Source organism: Wyeomyia smithii, chromosome 2 (genome assembly GCF_029784165.1).
Source record: "Wyeomyia smithii strain HCP4-BCI-WySm-NY-G18 chromosome 2, ASM2978416v1, whole genome shotgun sequence".
Classification (NCBI taxonomy): domain Eukaryota; kingdom Metazoa; phylum Arthropoda; class Insecta; order Diptera; family Culicidae; genus Wyeomyia; species Wyeomyia smithii.
Window position 1 is genome coordinate 63,146,478 of NC_073695.1, and position 25,555 is coordinate 63,172,032.

At 38.8% G+C, this 25,555-nt stretch overlaps 3 protein-coding genes across 4 annotated transcripts; 2 read left to right on the forward strand and 1 right to left on the reverse strand.

Moving 5' to 3' along the window:
- Positions 1 to 19: 19 nt before the first annotated feature.
- LOC129721211 (coiled-coil domain-containing protein 102A) lies at positions 20 to 15,818 on the reverse strand. 2 transcript variants are annotated; one of them, XM_055673507.1, is made up of 7 exons: positions 15,326 to 15,818; positions 7,404 to 7,514; positions 2,315 to 3,097; positions 2,050 to 2,259; positions 1,708 to 1,982; positions 902 to 1,595; positions 20 to 707 (listed from the first exon to the last, which is right to left on the reverse strand). In XM_055673507.1, the coding sequence occupies exons 1-7, from the start codon at positions 15,419 to 15,421 to the stop codon at positions 699 to 701; spliced, it is 2,178 nt and encodes a 725-aa protein (XP_055529482.1). In that variant the 5' UTR covers positions 15,422 to 15,818; the 3' UTR covers positions 20 to 698. The 2 variants fall into 2 exon arrangements, with proteins under 2 accessions (XP_055529482.1, XP_055529483.1); XM_055673508.1 differs by lacking the exon at positions 902 to 1,595.
- Positions 7,911 to 8,757, forward strand: LOC129721213 (lysozyme-like). Its single transcript, XM_055673511.1, has 2 exons — positions 7,911 to 8,268; positions 8,326 to 8,757. The coding sequence occupies exons 1-2, from the start codon at positions 7,959 to 7,961 to the stop codon at positions 8,454 to 8,456; spliced, it is 441 nt and encodes a 146-aa protein (XP_055529486.1). The 5' UTR covers positions 7,911 to 7,958; the 3' UTR covers positions 8,457 to 8,757.
- Positions 13,527 to 14,296, forward strand: LOC129721212 (lysozyme-like). Its single transcript, XM_055673509.1, has 3 exons — positions 13,527 to 13,755; positions 13,820 to 13,984; positions 14,047 to 14,296. Exons 1-3 carry the CDS (start codon positions 13,608 to 13,610, stop codon positions 14,184 to 14,186), a joined length of 453 nt encoding a protein of 150 aa, XP_055529484.1. The 5' UTR covers positions 13,527 to 13,607; the 3' UTR covers positions 14,187 to 14,296.
- Positions 15,819 to 25,555: the final 9,737 nt, after the last annotated feature.

A 25,555-nucleotide genomic window follows, 5' to 3' on the forward strand; every position in this document is an offset into this window, starting at 1 on the left:
GAGAAAGCCCAAAACAAAATCATTTCCAGGAGTATATTTGCTTTGTTTTTGTTTTGACATTATCCACCAATCGGTCATCCTTAGCATTGCTAGATTTTTGAATAGATAAACTTTCACTCTAAACTCTCAAAACAATTAACAAATTTTAAAAAAAATCAAAACTGGTATACTTTCCGGTTGAATTCGGTGTATGCAAATGCAGGACTATGATAGCATTCTCTGGGGCGTTTGATTGTAGCTTTTGTTCGATTTTAATTTTGCTCGACTACAGTAGGAAATAATACCGATAAATGGAAACAGTAGTCTTTTAATTGCGAACGTTTTGTTTGTTTAATACCAGAAACAGAAGTGATGCATGCATGTGTGGCAATGCGCCAGCTAAAATAATTGTTTCATTATATTTTGTAATATGGATCACGGTTATCGAACACGAATAAATGCTAGCAACCATTGACTATAATACATTTTATATGAATATGAAGTGATGCTGTATAAAAGCATAAACTGAAAACATGTTTGAGACACAAAAAAAATCATTAATATTCTGTCCGAGGTACCGTACCCTATCTCATGTCCAAACAATACAATTCGACCGTCTCACTTATAGATTGTACATGGAACGAGATTGCCGAAATTAATTCGATCAATCGTTGTCACTGTTGTCATCGTTTGCTGACAGAAGACTGGTCGATCCGTAATTACGGAGTCTGTGAATGAGAAAGCGCAAATGAAGATATATACTTTAGTGAATCAACAACTGAAAGAGAGAAAAAAGGCCAGTATAGTTATGTGATAAGGTATAAACCCGAAACCGAAACCGAACTCCGAAAACAACAGAACAATAACAGAAGCAACTCGAGAAATAACGTGTCCCGGATATGGATCACACATTTGCACGTACCTCATCATCCTCGGACACTTTCAGGCCGTCCAAGTTAACATTGTTAATTTTGGTGATATTAAACTTGTGTGCCCCGCCTCCGGTACTGCCTGTACCTGCCAGTGCGCAACTCGATCCTATTTCGCCATCAAAGAACTGAATCGTTTCATTCACGATGCTCGCCTGTTTACTTCCCCCCAAAAGAGGAATTCCATCCGGATCCGATCGAATGGCCGGTCCAATGTCGGCGAAATTATTACACTCGAAGCTCATTCCGGAACCCACCGCAGATGTGTTTTGTCTTTTGGAAATGCCACTGACGGCGGTGGAACTGGACTGCTGTTTTTGACCGCTGGAAGAGGATCGCTTGGAACCATTGGCGGATGTCGGTCCGGCGGAACGAGAAATGTTGTCAAATTTTTGCTTGGCACGCTCGAAATCAAACATGTTGTTTAGAGATTTGTCTTTTGCTTCAAACGGAGCGTCAGCTGCGATGTAGCTCGGCTTGGCATCGTAGTAGGACCCGGATAGAAAAGAAGGCTGTGTTTCGGTGGACGCCCGCGTTTTGACCTGCAGCTGACGTTCGTTGTAGTGGCGCGAGTTATCGAAGAGTTGCTTCAGATCGTTGATGTTTGGCTTATAGTTGTTAGAGTTGGAGGAATAGTTAGTTTTGTTAGAGGCTTTGTAATTATTTAAATCTTGTAGATTTTTCGGACTAACCGGAGTGATTAGTTGGTGCATGGCAGCAGCGTCCAGAACGGAGTGCATTTGGTTAGTATATTATAGAGGATCTAGGTTGGTCATGCTAGAAAGTAAACATCACTCACCTAGTCTGTAAATGCTGTATCTGCACCTGAAGTCCCTCCGTTTGTCCGGAAAGCTCCTCATTGGTGCGTTGCAAGCGTCGCACATGATTGCACGCGGAATCCAGCTCATCTTCGGCTCCTGCTAGCTCACGCTTCAGCTCTTCAACGCGAGACCGCAACCGTTTGACTTCTGTTTCGTATTGCTCTGCACGACGGACGGCATGCCCAAGCTCCGTGTTTGCTTCGGAAAGCATTTTCTTCATCTTACTGTGCGAATGGCGAATGTCACTGATTTCCTGCAAATAATTATGAAATATTCCTGATAAATACCCCGGTCAAACCGGTTTTGGATAGAAAACTAACCTTATTTTTATCTAGTAACTCCTGCTGCATGGCCCGAAATTCTGTATCACTGTTGCTCATCGGTGGCCGTCCTTTGCGCTCCAATCGTTCCTGCAGATCATTGCATTCAGCTCGGAGTTTTTTGTTTTCACGTTCTAGGTTGAGCTTTTCGGTTTCCAGCCGCTCACGCTTACCCCATTCGGCTGCGTTCTCCGCTTGCATTCGTTCCAACTGAAAACATCAGAATGTTACAAACTTGCTTAGAAATATACAAAAAAAAACCTACCTCTGTTCGCAACTCACACAGTCGCCTTTCCAGGGTTTCCCTGGCAGCTATTTCTTCCTGCAGTGAATTGTTTGTAATTCTCATCTCAACTCGATGTTGCTCTTGCAGTGTTAGCAGTTCTCTTACAGCATCCTGCTTGGCGGCCCGCAGCTCCTCGCACTTGTCCCTAAGCTCTTGCATGTCCTGTCTAAACTTTTCAAAACTCTTGTGAATACTGTTTTTCTCTTCCCGCTCAATTTGAATGGTCTTTTGGGCATCATCCAGTCGCAGCTGCAGCATCGAGATCTTTTGCAACAGGTAATCCTCGTCGTAGTCATCCTTCGATAACTGCTGAATCAGTCTTCTCTCCTCGGCGCTCGGGTCGCCCTTCTCTTTAAACTCTATGGAATGTTTTGGCATGGCACCTCTCTGCAGTATGTACTCCTCGACGTCCAAGTCGTCCTGTCCGCTGTCGTCCGGCTGGTTGTTACTGCTGACTTTCGTGACAAGCCCATCCTCGCTGTTCACGTTCTTTAGTCCATCGGAGGAAATATCTGGAGAGCAGTTGTTGTCTCGCCCATCCCGTTCCGGTTCGTCGGCCGCGTCCAAGCTCGCTTTGTTGAACTGACCGGCGTGCTTCATCATCAGCATATGTACCTTTTCCATTTCCTTCTTCAGCTGGCTTATTTGAATTTCCAGCTCGCATTTCTCCCGCTTGTACGAGTTGGACTCCTTTATGGCGGCCTCGAGGCTGCTTCGGAGCTGTTTGGACTCTTCGCGAGCTTTATTGCGCTCAGTACGGACCTGAGAATGAGGAAAGTTTTGAACTATCAAAATGATTTTGGCTAAATGTATGAATAATGAGAGTTGTGAAAAATCCCCAAAAAAACAATCAAACAGATTCCAACATTATTTTAATAATTCAATAAATATGCACTCGGTAGAAGAAACTGTCGCCATACCTCCAGCGCAGCCAGCAGATCATCCGTTTCCTTCTCCAACTCCTGGAGAACCCTTTCGAAGCAGCTACGCATTGTTATTAAATCAATACAGATTGCAAAACCAATGGTTTTACTGCACGCTTGGATAAGGAGTATACTGTCGCTTTGTCCCAAGGAGACTGATTCGTACGGGACAATCGCGGTGCACGAATGCCGATTCTAACTAACCGTGTGCAACAGTTGCCCACGCGAACCAGGATTTGTTCCACTGAAGTGGAAAGTTTTCCCCACACCGAAGCACATTCTTTTAAACTAATAAAGTTGGGAGGTAGTGTTCAAGACACGACCGCATGGTGGACGTAGAACTAAGGCTTTTGAAGTAGAATACTTCTCTCAGGAAGTTCGTCTACATAGGGATGTGAAATGAAAATCTAAAACCGAAAAAAGTGAAAAATATGTCCAATTTCAAATGCTAATAAATCGGTTAGTATTCGATGGATTTCCTTCGTTTTTACAGCAATAGATTGGAAAATCTTCTAAGATTCTTCCCAAAATAAGATAATTGTAATTTTATTATTCACACTATTGTACTATTGAAAATAGTCAAGCCTTGTCAAAACGAAAAATTCGACCTCTGATTGGTCGTTATATGCTTGCTTCCCAAGCACGGTCGACAGAATCATATACCTTGCAATTGAAAACATGCTATTTGGTCTATATAAGAGCCTGTTTCAGCCGGAGCCGCTCATAATAGTTCTAGACAGCGACAACAACAGTCGTCCTTCCTTAGCAGCAGCACTAGCCCTGTGGTTGGTCACCACGTCTCAGGAGCAGCGCGGTTTTTCTCAGCGTTTGTCAGCCATTATTCCACCCGTGTTGGGGCAGCATGAAGATTGCCATCAGGAAATTCAATGTTGGAAATCAAAATGCCTTTCTGAAGGCAAATAAACAAGTCATTGAAAGTTAATAATTTTTGTCAACGCAAGCAAGTATTCTGTGTTGCATCCTAGCAATTTAAATTTGTCGCACCCGTCTAATTTACTGAATGTGAAATAGCTTCCACAGTGCATATTGTCCGTGTATCTCAATTCCCCCAATGTTAGGGCAGCTCAAAGGTTGTAATTAGCAACCGATTTTGAACAGCAAAATGCTTTTTTGAAGGCAAATAAAAAAATAATTGAAGGTTAATAATTTTCTGGCATCAACACAAGCAGACATTCTGTGCGGGATGCAATCAAATTCTGTTGTAGTTGTCTAATTTTCACTTTATTTAGTAAACCCCCCACTGTAGGGGCAGCGCAAAGGCTGCGATCAGCATAACCGACATTGAATAATAAACTGCCCTGTTAGTACGCATTCACAAAAGCAGTTAGTTCGACTATGCGGAGCTAATATGAAGTCGATTCAATCAATCAGCATAAACAGAATTTCGTCGTCTCCCAGCTGCCAAGTTGCAACATGATGCAACACGCAACAGCGAGCAAACGAAATCGCTTGATGTTACAAACCGCAATAAGATACGGGTTAAAACCGTTGCGTGTGTGAGAGCACCATCGGTGTTTATTCGCTGGATAAACTATCTACTGTCTACTGAACGCAATAATCTGCTTACATGCGACACGGGGACGGGAACATTTTCTTCAACGAAGCTGCGCAACACGACACAAAACATGTTATTTTGTTGCTTCAATAAGAGTGCTATCGGTCCGGTTCGACAAGAAATCATTTTTGTGCATCCGTGCTACGAAACTGAGGAAAAACTTTAGAAACTGAAAAAAGAGGTGGAGCTTAGCAAATGATCGCTCTGAACCAGAATGAAGTCACACATATTTTTCAAGTTATATCATTCCACCTCGTACGTAAAATAATTCATTCCTATTTTCATCCCTATATAAGAGCCTGTTTTAGTCGAAGCCGCTCATAGTAGTTTTGAACAGCGACGACAGCAGTCCTCCCTTAGATAGCGGATAGCGGCCACAACTGTGGCATGGCTGTGGATAAGCGTAGCAGTTTCAGCGGATCTCACCATCGATAGCAGCAGGGCCAGCAGATTCAGGTACAGCGGATACCAATGGCGGCCACAACTGTGGCATGGCTACGGATAGCGTTGCAGTTGCTCAGCAGTTAGGCCAGCGTATAGCGGCCACAACTGTGGCATGGCTATGCATAGCGTAGCTGTTGCAGCGGGTATATCAGCATCGATAGTAGCAGGGTCAGCTGATGCAACGACACTCCCTTCACTAAAATGCTGTTTCAGTGTGGTAGCGGGAAGCATCAGCAGCAGGCTTGCATGAAGTGAATACATCAGCCAGCAACTTTCTCGAAGGCCTCTGCCATAGTAGACGCGAAAAGCGGCGCGAACCGATTCGCTCGGCCGTAGGTTGATGTACAGCTCTACTGATGGCTGTACATTAACCTACAGCTGAGCGAATCGGTTCGCGTCACTTTTCGCATCTATTATGGCAGAGGCCTAATGGGAAAGTTGTATCAGTTTGTTCAGAAGAATATTATTGTCGGTAATATTACAGAGATGCGATTGCGTAAATCCGATTTTGAATTGAACAATTGTTCTTTTGAGAACAAATAACACACTTATTTGAAGAGTTAGTAGCTTTTAGTACCAATAGCAGTATAGTGACAGCCTCAGCGGTAGATGCAGATGCAGCCGGTACTTCCCTGAGGCCGATGTAAAGGTAAATAGGAGCAGCACGGCGAAACAGTTCGGGTTATGCTTAGACGCGCGTCATTTTTCGTTGTTGATATTCCCCACATGAAACGACGCGCTTTCGTATGATAGCGGTGGTATTAGCGGTAGATGCATTTGCCAACACTTCCTCCAGTAAAGCCGTGTCTAGTTTTCAATGTGAAAACACCTTTCTCATTGTGTTGACCGTGCGCCTTAGTCCTCACTATCAATGATAAATTGAACAATTGTCCTTAAGAGGACAACAAATGAATTAATGAAGATTTAATTTCGAATTAGAATACTTCTCTCAGGAAGTTCGGCTACATAGGGATGTAAAATGAAAATCTAAAACTGAAAAAAGTGAGAAAAATTTCAAATGCCAATAAATCGGTTAGTTTTCGATGGATTTCCTTCGTTTTTGCAGCAATCGATTAGAAAATCATGAAATTGCAATTTTATCATTCGAACTATTGTACTATTGAAAACTCTTAAGCCTTGTCAAAACACAAAATCCGACCTCTGATTAGTCGTTATACCGCGCTTTCCCAAGCACGGTCGGCAGAGTTATGTACCTAGTAAATTGGGAATGCATCATTTGGCCTATATAAGAGCTTCATCAGATAATAAACAAACATTTCATCTGATATTAAATTTAACAACTGAAATTTGAAGAACACAAATGATTATTTGAAGAGTTAATATTTTCTCGTTTTGCGCTATAATCCAAAGTTAATTATCTTCATCTACATGCATACTCTGATTATTATTACGTGTTTGCGTCGCTTAGTGTTTGGCTACGGTCATGCAGAACGCAAATAACGGCGCGATGCGATTCGGCAAGACGAAATCTGTTGAAATGTATAGCTCTACTTCGCCTTAAAAAGAGCTGTGCATTTCACCACGGTAAGGCGAATCGCATCGCGCCGGCATTCGTGTTCTGCATAACCGTAGCTTTTGTTCCGTTCCCGTTTAATGATGTCGTATTAAATGTGCATATTACAATTCGGCAGCACTTCAACTTCTCATTTGCACAAAATTTAAAAATATCCAATGAACTTCATTCAAAATATCAGACAAAAAGAAATTACAATACTGCCAATGAACGGTCAACGTTTATTTACTAGAAAAAATGACTGACACGCAAGCAGCCAGGTTACCTTTCTTGTAAAAGTATTCTACTTCAACCTTGCGGTCGTGGCTTTGCATACAACCTTCTTGTGATTTTTTATAATTTATTTGCGTTTAGATTGAAAAAAATTAAACATTGTTTTAGCTCATCCAATGCTATTAGCGTTTTACAAATCTTATCAAATGCAAACGTCGATTGGTACAATAACAAGAAAGTCCTTTCGGTTTTTCGATTTCCAAACCCTTACATACAACGTTTAAAGCGATCCAAGGGAATTTAAGGTTGTTTAACGTTTATTGGAAAACTGTCGGACTGGATTTCTGCGAATAAAACTATTAGTCGATTGATACTTACTTTACTCCATTTTTCCCTCCAGTTTGCGGTGCAATCCGACCACCATTTCATAGTCTTTTCCATTTGAGCAGCTCGTGCCCGAGCTTCCTCGAGCTCACGTAAACGCTGCGACTGCAATGAGAAAGTAACGAAAACGAAAATATCAATTAGGTTGTTGTTATGATGACATCTGCGAAATTCATAAATTACTATTTCATTCGTATTATTAACGAACACTACCACGTGCCTGTATATTTGCACACATTTTATTATTCAACGATATCCTGGCAAACATTTCAGTGAGAGATTTGCAAACAAAAGCACAGCTGAATCAATCAAATACGAGACGAATAAATGTATCAATGAACAAAACGAAACCTTAATTGTCATTTACCCGCAAAGCCATTAAAAACAGCAACATGTATCCACCAAAATCCATACCACCTGAAATCATAAACAACTGCCCAAATACAAGTGCCAAAAATTCCCCGTTTTTTTTGGGAACTCCTTTAAAAATAACAAATCTATATCCAGTTGATACAGTACGTGCTGTAAACCCGAACAGTGGAATTCACCATGAGTCGCTTCGTAACGTTCACCGCCTTTGTGGCCGTCCTGGCCGTCGTACTGCCAACCCGGACTCACGCTAAAGTCTTCAGCGAGTGCGAACTGGCCCGACTACTTCGTACTAAATATGGTTTCGACAAAGCAAAAGTGAACAACTTCGTGTGCCTGGCCAAGGCTGAAAGTTCGCTGAACACTGCTTCGACCAACTTGAACACCAATGGTTCGAGGGATTACGGTTTGTTCCAGATTAACAACAAATACTGGTGCAGTACACCCGGCCACAAATCGGTTTCCAACTATTGCGGCGTGGCATGCTCGGGTAAGGAAAGGTTTTTGTTTCCAGGTATAGATTCAGATTGATGAATTTTGTTTTCAGCTCTGCTTACTGACGACATTTCCGCGGCAGTAACATGCGCCAACCGAGTTTACGCCCAGCAAGGATACACGGCTTGGTACGGATGGAAAGCTAAATGCAAGAGTGGTGTTAAAGATCTCTCCTCGTGTTGAACATTGTAGGTCGGTTTCACGTTGTGCGCTAAAATCAATCGATTGTATAAGGGCAGTAAAGTTGCAATCTACTAGGTACTAGTAAATTTCAGCTCAGTGTTCAATAAATATCAGTGTTTATTTTAACCAATATAATATTTCAGTGAAAAATATCTAGCTCTACTTTTAAGAATGAATTATCTTGTCTATTTTTTGTTTTTTTTTGAGCTGGTTAGCGGACTGTAAGTGTCGCTTAAATTTTGGCCTTCGAAACGCTAATCGCTACTTCGCTAATTTTGTAGAGAACGAAAAAAAAAAACAATTTACAAAACCTGTAAGTTGCTGATGGCATACATAAAATGCTACTTTCGAAACGTATGTTTCATTCAACAACGTAAATTTGTCTTAATAGTCTAGCATTCCTCTCTCTACAACACAAGTGCCAGAAGTTTACCGGCACATCGCGATTCTCGTGTATATGATATATGCATACCTTGTTTGATTTTAGCAACATGTCCAAATATAAATTTTTTATGATGCCTACCGAACTAAAGAGAAAATCTAATTCAATTCAATCCAATTTCTCGGTGCTCCAATTTTTCCACTTTTTGCCGATAACGTTCGTAGTTGTGGTAGATGCATGAACGTGTGGATGATCTGTTTGGATGACTTTATGCGGTGAATGGTTGCAGAAAAGAGCGACAAGTCTGTGCTAGCGCTGCAATGTTGTAGTAATACGGGGCCATCCATATACCACGTGGACAGATTTTTAACGATTTTGACACGATTTTTTGGTGGTTTCGTGCGGTACTGACACAACTCGAAATTCATAGTTTCAAGAGAAACGCAATTGAAAAAATAGCGTTTAAAATTACCTTGAGGTGTGCCGGTGTTGCATGACGTGGCCGTTATTAGTCTATAAAAAATCGGGTCCACCAACACGGAGTAGCAACCATTGATATATACAGTCAGAACTAAGCGAATCAAAGAAAATTCGAAGAGATCTGAGACAAATTACGTATAGTGCCTACTGAGAGATCGGTCATCGATTAGTATAAGAAAAAGCTGTTTTTTTTGTTAATTAAAACCTCATATTGAGAGTTCAAGTGGTTATTTTACATGTCCGATTTCGCACCAACTCGATCAGATGTTGGCAGCACCCTCTCAAAATTCAATGAAACTTTGAGGGTGTGTAGGCCTCACTATACCAATCAACTGTACAAATATTTAAAAAAAAAAAAAAAATTGGAGCAACATTTGAATAGGGCTGAAGTTGATTTTATAAATTGATATATCTGAACAGTGACTCGGATTAAAACCCATCCTTTCTGAGCATCTGTTCCGCAGATTAGGGGTGGCTTACAACAGCGTGACCCGGAGCGGGCGGCTGAATCAAAAAAACGTGTTGTCTCGAACGCCATAGCCAAGATGGCAGCCTCATCACGAGACTCGGTTGCGTGGCCCTAGTATGGCAACCTACCTGAACAATTACTCTACGAACAATCATGAAATTATAACTCGGAACATTCGGCATGAACCTAAGCAACGAAAATCGGACTACGAATGATAACTCGGTACCTGGAACTTTAAGTCGCTTCATTTTGTTGGAGATCTGTTGCAAAAGTGAGAAGGTGTGGTGAGTCCGTGGCGGCAAGGCCCAGTTCTACCAGACCGGTGGAGCATCCAACGAGCTGAGAACGGGGTTTTGTGTGCTGGGCAGAATGCAGGATCGCGTTGTCAACTGAAAGGCGATCAACGAGAGGGTGTGTTTGTTGAGGATAAGAGGTGGTTTTTTTCAATGAGCATTTTTTATCTGCATGGACTCAAAACCGTGACGCTGTCATCGGAGGGCATACACGCACTGGCTGTATTAGAACACAAATAGTTGCGGACAATATTTGGTGGAGTACAAACCGAAAACGGAGAGTGACGCAGGCGTTGAATCACGAACTGAGGGCACTACTTGGAGAGACTCGCTTAGTGCACCTGACGAAGGTCGGGAGGCTGATATGGGCCGGACATATGGACAGTGCGGTAAAATCGGTTCTCTTTAAGGACCCCAACCCGTGCATGGTGGCTTGACCGGGTTGAAGTGGATCTACGAGTATCGAGCTAGAAATTAGCGACGAGTAGTCCAAGACCGAGTAGACTGGAGGAAAATTCTTGATACGGCACAAGCCACCACGACTCTAGGCTGCTGAAGCAAGGAAGTAAGTGAGGTAAACAATTTAACTGCCTAAAACAAAGTTTCACGTTGAACATGTTCAAGATATGAAAAATTTCTGTTAAAAAAACGTTTTTTATTCCACAAAAATCAGCCTCAAATTATTATTTTTCAATATTTTTGAGTTCAGACAATTGGGTCCTAAAGTTTGACACGAATTTTAGATTTTTATACATAAACTGAAAGAGAGTGGTTTGCTGAGAAAAACGCGATTTTTAAAAAACGTTTATCGTTATTCTTCAATTTTTGAATGAATATTAAAAAACTGCTCGAAAGGTCTTAAGTGACAGTTTGCTCATATACCGTACATGGGCGAACTGTCATTTAACACCTTTCGAGTAGTTTGTTTATTCTTCATTTAAAATTCGAAAGACAACGATGAACATTTTTCAAAAATCACGTTTTGTTAAGAAAACTTATCTCTTTCAAATGTCGTAAAAAAACTGGTATAGCTTCAGGACCCAGTTCCCCAAAAATCACCCATTGATAACTTTTCTCTAACTCTTGTCAGTATCAGGCGTTCAGAAGCAAACAAAAAGTGAAAAACGCTGTACGTATTTTTTTTTTTTGCTACAACTTTTTCTCTTCAGGTTTGCCCACTTTATTTTGTTCAGAAGACTAATACTAAATTGTCTATCTAAAGTAGCGTTGCACCGAATAATAGGGCTGGGAAAAAGTTTTTTTGTGGTAAGTACCAAATTTTCAGTTTACAGAATAATGGTTTTAACTTGAGTTTGTCAACGCTAATCCACTTTAAGTCAAGAATAATTGGGTTTTTAATTTTCCTCCTTTTATCATCATGTTTCGTTGAATATTCGGCCGTCTGTTCAGCCGAATATTCGGCCAATCAGACGGTCGAATATTTAACAGAACATAATGACTAAATGAGAAAAATTAAAAACCAAATTATTCTTGGCTTAAAGTGGATAACCCTTGACAAGCTCAAGTTTAAATAATTATTCGATAATCCGAATATTCGGTAATTTTCAAAAATAACTTTTTCCCAGCCCTATTATTCTGTGCAACTCTAATCTAAAGTTTTTTTTTCCAAAGAATGTCCGACTTTTTCAAATTACTTTTTTTTTTATTTTTTTTTAGTGTAATTAATTTTCTTCCAAATTTTTAATGAACGTTTAGACAATTCCCTAAAAGTCTTTGTTTGGCAACTTTCTCTATCTCTTATTATTATTCAGATATATCGATTCATAAGAATTAAGCTTTGAATCTTCAGACCTTTTCAAATGTTAGTCCAAATAGATTTTCTAAAAAACAAATACGAAAAGTTGCGTAGGATTGTACACACCCACGAGGTTCCATTTAATTCTGAGGGGGCCTGCCCCTCAGTCGTGTTAACGCGAAATTGCGTAACAAGTGTATATGAATTTATCAAGGAATATTTTCAGCAGTTCAAAAACGCTCTACAAAAAGAGTTTAGTAACAAAATTGGTGGCAAAATTAGGATATGCTAATTTTATTCTATGTTAATGCGTTTTCACAAACTCAAGACTCGCAAACTGCTTCTCTTAAGAATATAAAATCAAAGTCAATAATGTGCACTCTTTCATGGTCAACTATTCACGTCAACTCTGATTTCATGACTATAACTTTGTCGAGAACATATCGACTATCGACTACGCGCGAAAGCTGTGCGACGTTTATTCACTAACAGGACGTCAGATTACTAAAGGGGAACCCAATTACCAGGATAGGTTGTCATTTTATTATTTTTTCCCGGATGCTGTGGCAGATCATATATACCAGTTGTTATTAGGTTTCGAAATTATATGTCCCGTTGCAGGATATTTGGGATGAATTGTATGAACTGTTTAAATTAAATTAAAAAAATCTGTTTCCAAAACTAAGTCTTTTTAGAGTATTTAAGTCTCTTTAATATCATAAATATGGACATGACTCCAATACTAGCTCGTTTTAGAATGGTTAGAACTTTTGTTGTATCGAAAAACTGTCCATCATACTCATTTAAATCGGCTGTTTTTTAAGATCCTGTTAGGAACTCTTTCTCTTCCATCGATATGTTGAAAATATGATGTGCCATAGAGTGTAGAGCGGCCTGGTTTCAACCACCGAAATTGTTTGAATCAGATGCGATGTAGCGATCTGCTGACGTTGGCTTTCGGTAAATGCCGAATTTAGAGATATTATTTTTTCTCCGAGTAATAAGTCAATCAAAAAAGGTCAATACTTTTTTCGAAGTGGTTCTAGGTCATGCCATGACTTCTTTTGTTACTCTTTGCAGTGCAACTTCTTAACATCGGTGGCTTGATGAACAACCTATTTCAAAACGAAGAACATTTTTCAACAAAATTCGATCGAATCTTTTTTGTTTACACTTCAATGGACATATCCGCATGAATGATGTGTGTCACGAGCGGGAAGCCTAATATCTAATCTTATCATGTTTAAAAGTTTACTTTCTCGAGAAAACAAGAAAGTGCCCACCTCTGTGCCCCTCATGCGCATTAGATTCATTCGCGTTTCTTGTTTAGTATCGTGGCATGTCATGACTGCAAATACAGGGGTTTTCCTTGTTTTTATTTTTTTAGTGCATCGCTCACTAAAGCAAACTGGGCCGCGTAGAAAGGAGAGACTTCGTTAAGGTATACCGATTGATGCTCTGGCACTGCGAAAGGGGATTCACCTACCGGCACATTTCGCCCACAGCATAAACACACGGCTAGGGTAAGATGGGTATGTTTTGCCAATGGTATTGTGAAAGTAGCTTGGTTTAATGGCCCTATAACGGAACGACAATCACTACTTTTACCCTGCTAGCATGCTAAGAAAAATCACCGACCCAACTAAAAAGGATTTCAACGCATTTGAGTAGATAAGAAATTGAATATAACTTGCTGGAAGCGCTTTCCGCAGATGCAGTTCATTTTCAACCGAGTAAAAGCTCACATCAAAGAAGTACGCAAGCTACAGCCATGAATCGTATTAGTAAAGTTAGTGTTTTCATCTTAATGATGGCGGTAATGAATTCGATAAGCTCAACCGAAGGAAAAAAGTTCACTACTTGTTCTCTGGCGAAAGCTTTACTGGACCAGGGCTTCAGCAAGGAGGATTTGGTGAATTGTACGTTTGTTCGAGACAACCGATAAACTAGCTTTATCTTAATATTTTTTGTTCATTTCACAAGGGGTTTGTCTAGTGCAGGCTGAAAGCGGCATGAATACCACCAAGCGGAACCACAACCGTAATGGTTCGACCGACTGGGGTTTGTTCCAAATCAACGACCGCTATTGGTGCGATCCACAGGATAAAAACAAGCTGAGTACCAACGAGTGTAAGATCAACTGCACAGGTAGGTTGGCCCAGAAAAATCTTTTTGTGGGTTGTAATCTAAAAATGTCTTAAAATTTACAGCATTGCTAACAGACAACATAACGAAGGCAGCCGGATGTGCTAAAAAAATCTTCAAACGTCACGGCTTTCAGGCCTGGTATGGATGGATCAACAAGTGCGATGGTAAACCTCTGCCTGATCTGTCCAAGTGTAAGCTGTGAGGAGCAACTTGTCTTATTTACTATCAGTATTTATTTGGAAAAAAATAGGTGTGAATAGCAAGCGAAGAAAAAAGAATTATTAAACATTTTATAGCTATGACCGTGCGAAAGATTTTTAAATTGCCGATGACTTACTCAAGTAGGGTGGCATTGCTATGAACCTTCTTAGCCAACGTTTGTACACTTAGGCACAGATCATAGGCGCCACACTCGTTTTGCAGCATGTGTATCAAACATTATTTGATACCATGTGCATGCGATATTCTCACGGCACAAAGGCTGAAATCGCTTCAAAATCACCATCTCACATTCGGTTGTATTGACCCATAAGGTTGTCAGTCTTGTCACATTTCATGCCATTAGTTTGTACATTTAAGTTATATAGCACCTATCTTTTTTTTTTCCACTTTTCTGATCGAAATCAACAAATTTTATTTTCTTACATCTCTAGGACGTTAACACAAATACCCCTCCTCTGTACAAATACGGCTATCATATTTTAGCAAGTTACTGAATCCTGAATCAACTGATCTGGTGTGTCGTAAAGTATCTACTAAGCAGTTGTGTTCGAGACAATAAAACTGCACTAAAAGTCTACTGACAAAAAAAAAACCACTCGGACATACTCATTTTTTTCTTCTTTTCGGCCTCGCGTGGTCAGTGAACACATAAAATGCACGCAGTGGGAGACCTAGTCATGGTAGCGAACCTCCCGATGTTTTTTTCTGTCCCATTTAAAACTGATGATGTGAACATTTGAATTTTTCATTTTTTTGTTCGAGTATCGAAAAAACATTGCGATTGAAAAGAAATTTCTGCTGACAGTTGCAAAGATGTTTTGCCATAGTTAGAACTCGATTGTTCTCTGGTCTTCTTTTTTTGAATTAAACATCAATAAATGTGGAGAAGTTTCATTAAGCTTATACAACTTTTAATTTGTGGAAGTGCAAAAAGAAATGTACAGGAAGATGACAAAAATACTGAAGAACTAACACGTAATTGTACCTGCACAATGTGCCGTCTCGAGTTAGAGGATAATTTCAATTTCTCATCGCAAAACGTGCTTTTCTATCACTCAAATTTCAATGGAATTAATCAAGGTAAATACTGAAAAACGGTGCAAGCATCAAACTTCTTACCTCACGAGCTTCCCACTCGGTGTCACCGAACTTCGCCGACATGACCTCCGGGTTGCCACCGGCTGGTGGATGCCTTCTTGGGGCGCTTTGTGACATTCTCTCAATCACTGTACTTTATTGTATCAATCAAAAGCTTATTGAATCACGCTTTACATTGCTGTTTCATGAATTCAGATTTGAGGCAAATTGAAATGCATTTTTTATCGATTTTCATTCATGTTTATGCTCAAGAGATCAACGCTTGCAGAATCTGCGGAAGTAAAATATTGTTGCCCGAAAAACGCATCACTAATCACCAGAATCACTAGCTGGCTAGATAGCACAGTAACACCAATTTTTACCACAAATGTAGCTGCAATTTATTTCGTATTGTACAGTTTGTAATGCAACACGAAAACCTCACAGCAGTGCACAAATTTACCGTTTCTTTCCGCACCCGCAAGCTGCCATTTTTGCGTAAGTTGAATTTTGTTTTGAGTTTTGACGTTTGCTTTTCTGCTCGAGTGGCGTTTGCGCATGATGATGTCCACACGCAGCCCAAGAGCAACAAAAATGTTGTGGAAAGTGTGGAAAACACGAAATAGTTGGAAAAATGGTCTAACCGTCAATTAATTCATACGTATTTATTTAACAATTGATTTGACCACAGACAGACGTCCAAGCAAGAACAAAATTGATCGAAAATCCCGTGTAAATTTTCAAAAAGAATTGCGTTATGAATCACATGTATACTAGCGCTGCCTGGTGACCGTATCGCTACAATACATTTTTTTTCGCTGGTGTATGAGGCTGGCGCGCTATCTGGTTACGAATTGCTACTACAAAAATCTTTACACAAGTTTGGAACTCAGCTTGGACGTCTGTCTGCAATTTTACTCTCATGCCGCACATTATACCATACGTCGCAAATACTGCGCGGTATAACGCATCTGATGTGCTATACAGCGCACTACTTCCCACGTAAGGATATTCAAAGTCGCAGCGAAAAATCGCGCGCAACGAAAGTCGCGATTCCGATTTAGTGCTGCGACCACATACATATGACCAGGGTTGATATTTGTTGACACTCTTGAGTGAAAGTGAAAAAAAAGTATCCATAAACGATATTTTTTTACAATCCTTTCAGAGTTCTTCTTTCCCGCTTTTTGCATGGAAGTGAACTGTCAAAACACCTGATTATATTTCATGCGATGGAAGCAAGACAACAAAATCAGTTTATCAGTTAACGAAGACTGTCAAGGCATCGGTCAGTGTCAGTGAAAAAGTGTTTCGGTGAGGTTTATTTTGGTTGAGTGGACTGTTTGTTTTTCTTTTTCGCTTTGAAGTGAAGATCATTTGGTTCAGTGATACCAAATGTGCAGATTTGTCTGCAAAACGCAGATTTTTGGAGTCCGTGTGCAGATATTTCTCTATTTGCAGATAATTGCAGTTTTTCCACGGTTTCTGCAGATTTTTGTAAGAGTCTCCTTATATTTGCGCAGATTTTCTTGAAATGTGTGCAGATTTTTACAGACTTTGGCCTGCGCGAGCGAAATTTTTTCGGATCACGGATATTTTTCAGATTTCGAGTACATTTTTCCGGTTTTTCGAGCAGTTGCAGACACCTTTAAAAAACATCTGGCATCTCTGATTTGGTTGGATTTGTCGTCAAATTTTCTTCCGTAACCGTGAACGATGCGCGCGATCTATTTCATCTGAGTATAACAGCACGTTACTAGGACAAAAATCTAGTGTATCTGAAAGAGTGCTGCGATCATTGGAAGTGAAAATGGAAAATGATAGGCTGTAATTGGGTCCTAAAGCTATACCGTTTTTTTATATATCATTTAAAAAAGCCGCGTTTTCTGAGCAAAATGTGATTTTTAAATAACGTTTATCGTTTTCCTTCGATTTTTAAATGAAGAATAATAAAACTGCTCGAAAGGTCTTAGATGACGTTTCGCTCATGTACGGTATATGAGAGAACTGTCATTTTTGGCATTTCGAGCAGATTTTTTTCCTTCATTTAAAAATCAAAGAAAAATGATAATCATTTTATTAAAATGATGTTTTGCTCAGAAAATTGCACTCTTCCAGCAGATAGATAAAAATCAGAAAATCGTTTAAAACTTTAGGACCCCATTTTCGAAGAATTTTGCTGGGGAAAATTACTTTTATCAGCACTGCATATGACATACCTAACACTGGCGTTTTTTTCTGGTACACGTTGCCCCATAGTGCTCCTTACCTCGTCCTGTCCAACTGCTCGACAAATAATGAACAAAATGAATTTTCTTTTTCTCGGCTTTATCGAGCCCCAAAGAAAATCCCATAAGCAACTGTCAACAATCAATGCAGCATTTTTCGAGTAGGAACGAGACAAATGCAGGGCTATGCAGGTCAGTGCTGATAAAAGTCATTTTCCCCAGCAAAATTCTTCGAAAATTACAGCCAATCATTTTCAATTTTCACTTCCAATGATCGCAGCACTCTTTCAGATACACTAGATTTTCGTCCTAGTAACGTGCTGTTATACTCAGATGAAATAGATCACGCGCATCGTTCATGGTTACGGAATAAAATTTGACGACAAATCCAACCAAATGATCTTCACTTCAAAGCGAAAAAGAAAAACAAACAGTCCACTCAACCAAAATAAACCTCACCGAAACACTTTTTCACTAACACTGACCGATGCCTTGACAATCTTCGTTAACTGATAAACTGATTTTGTTGTCTTGCTTTCATCGCATGAAATATAATGAGGTGTTTTGACAGTTCACTTCCATGCAAAGAGCGGGAAGGGAGAACTCTGAAAGGATTGTAAAAAAATAACGTTCATGGATGCTTTTTTTCACTTTCACTCAAGAGTGTCAACAAATACAACCCTGATGCAGGTACACTGCCTTCAAAAACAACTCAAAAAGTGATTTTCTTCAGAGTGGGGTACCATTCGAGTAGTTCATTTTGTACCAACTTTTTTGGAAGATTTCTTCCTGAGTGTTACGTATGTCTTATGTATGTGGCTGCGACGTAAATAGCGAATTTCTTTATTCCCCTAAGGAGAGATTGTGATGTTGGAAATTCTAGAATATTATAAAATTAAATTAACTTTATATTAAGATTTGGATACGGTAAAAAAAAATTATTACCGGTAGTCGAACCGGTGATGTCTTCGTTGTCGAGCACATTCAACTCGGTGATGCCTGCAATCATCAAACTCGGAACTACACTCGGCAATAACTTACGCTTGCCGTTCAACAAATAAGAACCTTGCGATTGTTTTGCTCCCAGCAAAAGGCAGATTTGACAGTCCGGAAATGAAGAGAATTCGACACCAACGACGATTTTTTTTGTGATCAGTTGGAAATCTTAAATGTCAATCTATTAGTAAGGCTTACATGTGATACAAGCTGTACTATTCACCTGTGTGTTGAAACTCCACCTTTACTTTATCACACGATAAGCGTTACAATAACGGTATATTCGATAAAAAATCGCAACAAAATTAGCGGAAGAACCCGAAACATAAATGAACAAACTCGGAAATATAAAAATGTAACCACGGTTACCAGTCTCCCTTACTCGTGATTGCGCGTGAAAAGAAACGTCAAGGAACCATTGCACAATGGTCCAGAAACCAAATTTAGGGCGAAATTTGGGTCTAGAGCTCTACAGCAACATTTTAGAGAAAATCTTTCTTCTACAAAGTTGTCACATATGATAAAAAGCTTATTGAAAAATTATTGAAAATTAAGGTGACCAACATTTTCAATGCAATCAAGTATCTAACTTTTTTATCTTTGTAGATAGAAGAAAAATTTGTTCTACAATGTTATAGCTCCATTAATTTTTAGTAACTTTGTAAAAAAAAGTTTTTCTCTATCTTTGTAAACAAACGATTTATATTGAAAAAACACATTTTACGCTCTTACTTCTTATTTCAAGTTTCATCTCAAAACTGTCTCTGAACGACTTTTAGAGCTTTTTAAGAGAAACAATTTGCAATGCTAACATCGTAAATATCTCAATTTTACTCAAAATTATTAATATTTTTCATCAAACAAAATGCGTTTTTCATTTGTATGTCATTCTTTTTGGGGCAAACATAAAAAATATCTCTTGGTCTCATTTTGAAGGGCATACTTGACTCTATAATTGGAAGAACTTTTAGAAATATGTTATTTTTTAAATTTGAGCAAATTCAATTTAAAAACAAGACGAAAATTTCAATAATTTTATACATTATTCATATAAAAGCACCCAGATTTATTTTTTCGTATTTTTTCTTATAACTAGACGTATTTACCTTAAATTTGACCCAAAAAGATCGAAAATCGATCAACTGGTACGAAAGTTATGAATTTTTTTAAAATTAATTACATCGAACACAGTCGTTTTTTATGGTCACCCTATTTCGAAGATGGTTTCGCAAAGTGCTTCAATTGTGCTCAAAATCGCAGGGATGCATCTATGTTGAAAATAATCAAACCCGTATTGTTTCGTTGTGTTGTTAATGGGACTAGCTCCGAAATAGGGTGACCATAAAAAACGGCTATATTCGATGTATTTTATTTCAAAAAATTTATAACTTTTGAACCAGTTAATCGATTTTCGATCTTTTTGGGTCAAATTAAAGATAATTATGTCTAGATATAAGAAGAAAATACCAAAAAATAAATCTGGGTGCTTTTATATGCATAACGTACAAAATTATTGAAATTTTCGTCTTGTTTTTAAATTGAATTTGCTCAAATTTAAAAAATAACATATTTCTAAAAGTTCCTCCATTTATAGAGTCAAGTATGCCATTCAAAATGAGACCAAGAGATATTTTTTATGTTTGCCCCAAAAAGAATGACATACAAATGAAATACGCATATATTTTGATGAAAAATATTAATAACTTTGAGTAAAATTGATATATTTACGATGTCAGCATTGCAAATTGTTTCTCTTAAAAAGCTCGTTCAATGCCAGTTTGGAGATGAATCTTGAGATGACAGTTTGGAGATGAATCTTGAAATAAAAAAGTTAGAGCGTAAAATGTGTTTTTTCAATATAAATCGGTTGTTTTCAAAGATAGAGAAAAACTTTTTTTACAAAGTTACATAAAATTAATGGAGCTATAACATTGTAGAACAAATTTTTCTTCTATCTACAAAATTTTTGATAATATTTCAATGTGCGTTATTATATGTGACAACCATGTAGAAGAAAGTTTTTCTCTAAAATGTTGCTATAGAGCTCTAGACCCAAATTTCCCCCTAAATTTGGTTTCTGGACCATTGTGCATTGGTTGGTTCAGCATGGCGGCGGTTCTTGCTACGCTCGCTTTATATGTAATCTGACAGCCACTTCTAGCCCCTGAAGTTTTCGCGTGCTGTTGCTTTTTTCACTAGCGTTTGCATGCGTGACCAAAGTAAACCCAATTGAAAAAGATGAGATCCACAACATCCGATTTCGCTGGATCGAATTTGTTTACAGTTCCTAGCGAAGTGAAATTTGCGCAGGTTGCATTTTTCGCAAGCGTGAAAAAATGAACATTTTGTATGAGATTTTCACTTCGCTTGGAACTCTAAATAGAGCTATTTTTATTATGATGTTTTCAAATTTTATTTTCCAAAATTCTTAATGTTTTCTTTTGGGTAGGAACGCCAAGGGGGTAGGAACTCTGTTTAGGGTAGATCCACTTTTAATGAAATTGAGTCAAATTTTACTCAATTTAGAATAAAAACGGCAGAGCGTGTAGGTTGAAAACAGCAGATAGGCTGAAAATGATTATGTCCAGTAGGTGTCGCACAAGTTAGAAGGAACCACAATTTCCTTAACGTTTTGTACGGAGTGGTACGTCTGTTTGTTTGTGTTATAAGTTCCACTTAACTTTTAAGGCAACAGAAACATGAATATCATGTTTGCATGTATAATTCATATTATTGCTGTAAATTATGTTGAAATCCGAAACAAACAATCATCATTGCCCTAACCGCACAAAACCTCAATTACTAAAACATTTTTGTAATATTTTCTCCGTATAAAGAACATGTGCATCAGCACATTCATGTTATCGAGCATTACGCATTAATATATTGTAAGAAAGTATGTGGTGAACATGCTTGTCATTCTCCTCAGTGTGTGGAAAGAGCGGAGAAAACATTCACCGCGCACTTCCCTTTCAGTATGTGCCTGCGTGTAGCAAATGCTTTTACCACACTGCTTTTTTCTCCACTCCAAAGTGTCTCAACCAACTTACAGAGAGACAAACACAATTCCAGCTCATCCCACATCTGATAGAAACAAGAGGGGTGAATCACTCTACAGAGAAAACGCAGAAGTACACCGCAGAGTCCACTGGCGAGTAGTCTGGAAAGCAGTGGTGGGCACCATTCCGCTAATTCGCCAATTCGCTAATTAGCGACGCTAAAATTCAGTTAGCGATTTAGCGATTTCGCTAGTTTTTGAGCTGGTTAGCGAAACTGTTAGCGTCGCTAAAATTTTGGCCTTCGAAACGCTAATCGCTAATTCGCTAACTTTTGTAGAGAAGCGACAATAGAATTATTTAGAAAAACTGTGAATTGCTGATGGCGTACGTAAATTGCTTCGAAAGATGAACATACTTTACTGCGAAAGTTACTTTTGTCAGTTTTTTTACCCTATAATGGAGTTCCAGTTATCGTACAAGCCACAGGAGCATTTTTAAGAACAAGCACAAGGTCTAGATTGAATTTTCGCCACACCAAGAACTTTGGTAAATTGCAATGCGCTTGAAATTATGACAACTTTGGTTCTACTTTTTCGATTCAGATAATAATTGAATTTTTATGAAAACATTCCTAAGAGTATCTATTTTCAATGCAAGCTAAATAACTTTTGTTATTCTTGTAAGTAATTGTTTTCGTTTGTTTAACCAAAACAGATCAAAGTGGTCCAAATCTTACAAAACACGAGCAATAGATATAGCGATATGACTATTTGCATATTAAAAAGTAAGCGATTAGCGATTAGCGAAAGTTCCGCTAATGTGAGTTTAGCGTTTAGCGATTATCGAGCTTAATTTTCCGGTTAGCGACTTAGCGATTAGCGTCGCTAAATTTTCGGTTAGCGGTGCCCACCACTGCTGGAAAGTGAAAAAAAACCTACCAGGCAAAAGTGTACTGCCGCTCATAGCAAGTCCGTCCCATTTGCGTTTTCGTGCTGATGAGAAAACAGCAATTAAAAATCGTAACGCTTTGGGAGAAATATTGCATTCTTGTGCTGTTTTAAACAAGACTATCAACAGAAATTGTTACTGCAATGTCAACTAAATACTTTAGCGTTATAAACCGTTCATAAACTGGGACCCATATGCGATTACTTTTACGATACCTAGCCAGAATGATAGCAAACCAGTCCCATAGCCACCTACGACTGGTGATGAAAAACAAACTACTGCAAAGCGACTCCGGTGATAGCTTGCATTTGAAACAAATCAGCCGCTGGCCGATAACCTTCTCGCGTGCTTCCACAGAATCATTAAAACGATTTTGTAGTGAGACATGTATTACAATGTGTGTTGTATAACTTGCCCGCTTGATTCTTCATCTAATACTATGATTAAATTCTAAATCAGTTCAGGTGGAGGAACCTGCTCTAAAATTTTTCGAAAGCGGTCCTTGTGTGACGGCGGCGGACAGCTTCCATGCATTAGGCAGGGAAACCAATATAACAAAGACCCTTCTATTACGCATTGAGATTTTTACTACGTTGTGAAAAAAACTAAGAAGCGTGCTGAAGTATTCAGTATGACTGTTAACACGTTCTTCAAAAAATAAACCACCGTTTCTCAATTGTTACCCACGGCCAAACATGGATAAAATACGAGGGTAGTAACAAATTTATATTGATTGGTTGCTCTAATTATCAGTACAGTGACACACCTAACGGCGATGGCAGAAATGCATTGTTAACAAAAAAATAGATGAAAGAAACAACTGGTGGAATTTCTTCCTTGAAGAAAACAGCGAGATCCACACGATCATAAAAAGGCACACGATCATGAAAAGGCGACTGAAGGCAATTTTCGAGTTTTAAATGACGAGAAGAAGTATTTTTAGAAAAGTCTACCAGTATAAGTAAAAACTTAGCTTATTTTTGACTGTAGAACTGATGATTTGTTCTATGGGACCGACTTGCGATCATTTTTGCTATGGGATAAATCGACTTGCTATTTTTTTCATAGTTCCTCAGAACAAAGTATTCAAAATCATGTGTTCTACCGAAAGTCGATGTAAAAAGGTGATGATCCCACCAATAAAGTCAAAATTGATAAAAATGCAATTGGGACGGACTTGCCATGAGGGGCAGTGTAGTCCTCGTGTAGCTACACCGCGAAAACAAATTCGACAAGAGTAAACTCGACCGGCACGAGCAAGGCAGTCTATTTTTTTACCAATCTCTTTTCCTCTTCTGCCACGCTCAAGAAACAAACTGTAAAACGCACCGCAGATAGCTCTGCTGTGTAGTTATTGTGCATGATGCCCATACGTGTGAGAAAGTACACCATAGTTCATTGTCTCGCAAGAGATTTCACCGCGGTGCTTTCAGGAAACTCACCAGATAAAAATCGTCTGTCGTAGTGTCGTTCTCTTTAATCATGTGCGTTGATTTTAGTGTGAGAGCAGTTGTTTGCGCAGTGCAAGATGTTCTCCTGCACTCTAGAGGTTTTCTGAGGAGTAAAGACAAGCATGGTGTTGGATGAGGTATTTAAGTACAACTTAAATGCCTTACAATTCTTCCATATAGAATCGAATATACGGAAATTATAGGCAAAGGAATAATAAATTGTATACACATTTTCAACGAATTTTGTTTTATTTATTATCGCTTAGCTTTACAATATCGTTTTCACGAAACTAGTTTGTCATTTTTACCAATTTTGGTAAACTTAGGGCATCTTCAGCGGTGGTCCAAATCGTTGTTTTGTTCTATTTTTTTGGAACAAACTCAAATTCACTGCTGCACCGGTGGTGTAAATTTTGTTTTATACCAGATCTAAATTGAAGAAATTTGAAACTGGTATACGTTTTGTTCTATTTTTGTCACTTTTTGGAACAAGAAATAGATCGTTCTAAAACCCTTCGTACGCTGCTAATAGCTGGGTAAAATGTCATATTTCAATTGAATACCTCATTTCTGGCTATTTCCATATTAACGTTTTGCGAGTGTTGGGGAATAAACAAAACAAAGATTTTTTATGACAATTCATAAAACTTCATTTATTTTGCTGATTGCATCTGAGAGAGGAGAGAATCTCTCATTGTTACTTAAGTCCTTTTGAAAAATTTCGTGAGAATTCCGCTTTTTGCTGGTCGGTTTCCTTGAGCCAAACACGACAAACCTGTTGATATTTTTCTTCAGAAAAGCCACAAAAATGAATTATTATTGCAAATTTCCGCTGAAACGCGAATTACAGACAACTTGTAAGTAAAATTCAGATAACGTGCACGCCAGATTGATCGTATACCAGTCAACTAGAGCGAACGCGACAGAATGCCTTCGTTAATCGTATCTATACAGTCTATCGCGTTCACTCTCGTATGCTGGTATACGATAAATCTGACGTACAAGTTGTTTGCATTTTACTTGCAAGTTGTCTGTAATTCGCGTTTCAGCGGAAATTTGCAATAATAATTCATTTTTGTGGCTTTTCTGAAGAAAAATATGAACAGGTTTGTCGTGTTTGGCTCAAGGAAACCGACCAGCAAAAAGGGGAATTCTCACGAAATTTTTCAAAAGGACTTAAGTAACAATGAGAGATTCTCTCCTCTCTCACTTTGTTTCGTTAATTACGTCGTCATTATAAATATTTTTGAAAAATTACGCGAGAATTCTTAAATACCATAACCGTAGATTCAACTACTTGGTTTGCAACCATCAGCCACCAGGATGACAAATATGTTGGCTATTTGTTAATCGCCTTAATTGTATTGAGACTAGAGGAAAACTTAAGAGGCCAGAAAAATGTTCCTCGAAGACACTGAACTGAAAACGTTCAAAATGCCGGGGTGACATTGCGCATTTCGTTTCGAGCAACTCTAACAAAACTAAATGATCGCTCAGGGGCGTTATGTTTCGTTTTTCGTATTTTTCGACTTTGCGGGTTAGATGAGCCGCAGGACGAATGACAATGACTGCTCCTTTTAAGCTTGCAGCATAACAGGCAGTATGTGACCTCAAAGAAATAGTTATCGGTTTCCGTTATACTCTACTAGA

Excerpts from the sequence above, each read along its gene's own strand:
- LOC129721211 (XM_055673507.1), bottom strand. The coding sequence starts at position 15,421 with ATGTCACAAAGCGCCCCAAGAAGGCATCCACCAGCCGGTGGCAACCCG. Across the intron at positions 3,098-7,403 it reads GGAGGGAAAAATGGAGTAAA|GTCCGTACTGAGCGCAATAA; the intron begins GTAAGTATCAAT and ends CCTCATTCTCAG. Across the intron at positions 1,596-1,707 it reads ATACAGCATTTACAGACTAG|TCCGAAAAATCTACAAGATT; the intron begins GTGAGTGATGTT and ends CACTCCGGTTAG.
- LOC129721213 (XM_055673511.1), top strand. The coding sequence starts at position 7,959 with ATGAGTCGCTTCGTAACGTTCACCGCCTTTGTGGCCGTCCTGGCCGTC. Across the intron at positions 8,269-8,325 it reads TTGCGGCGTGGCATGCTCGG|CTCTGCTTACTGACGACATT; the intron begins GTAAGGAAAGGT and ends TTTTGTTTTCAG.
- LOC129721212 (XM_055673509.1), top strand. The coding sequence starts at position 13,608 with ATGAATCGTATTAGTAAAGTTAGTGTTTTCATCTTAATGATGGCGGTA. Across the intron at positions 13,756-13,819 it reads CAAGGAGGATTTGGTGAATT|GGGTTTGTCTAGTGCAGGCT; the intron begins GTACGTTTGTTC and ends TCATTTCACAAG. Across the intron at positions 13,985-14,046 it reads GTGTAAGATCAACTGCACAG|CATTGCTAACAGACAACATA; the intron begins GTAGGTTGGCCC and ends TAAAATTTACAG.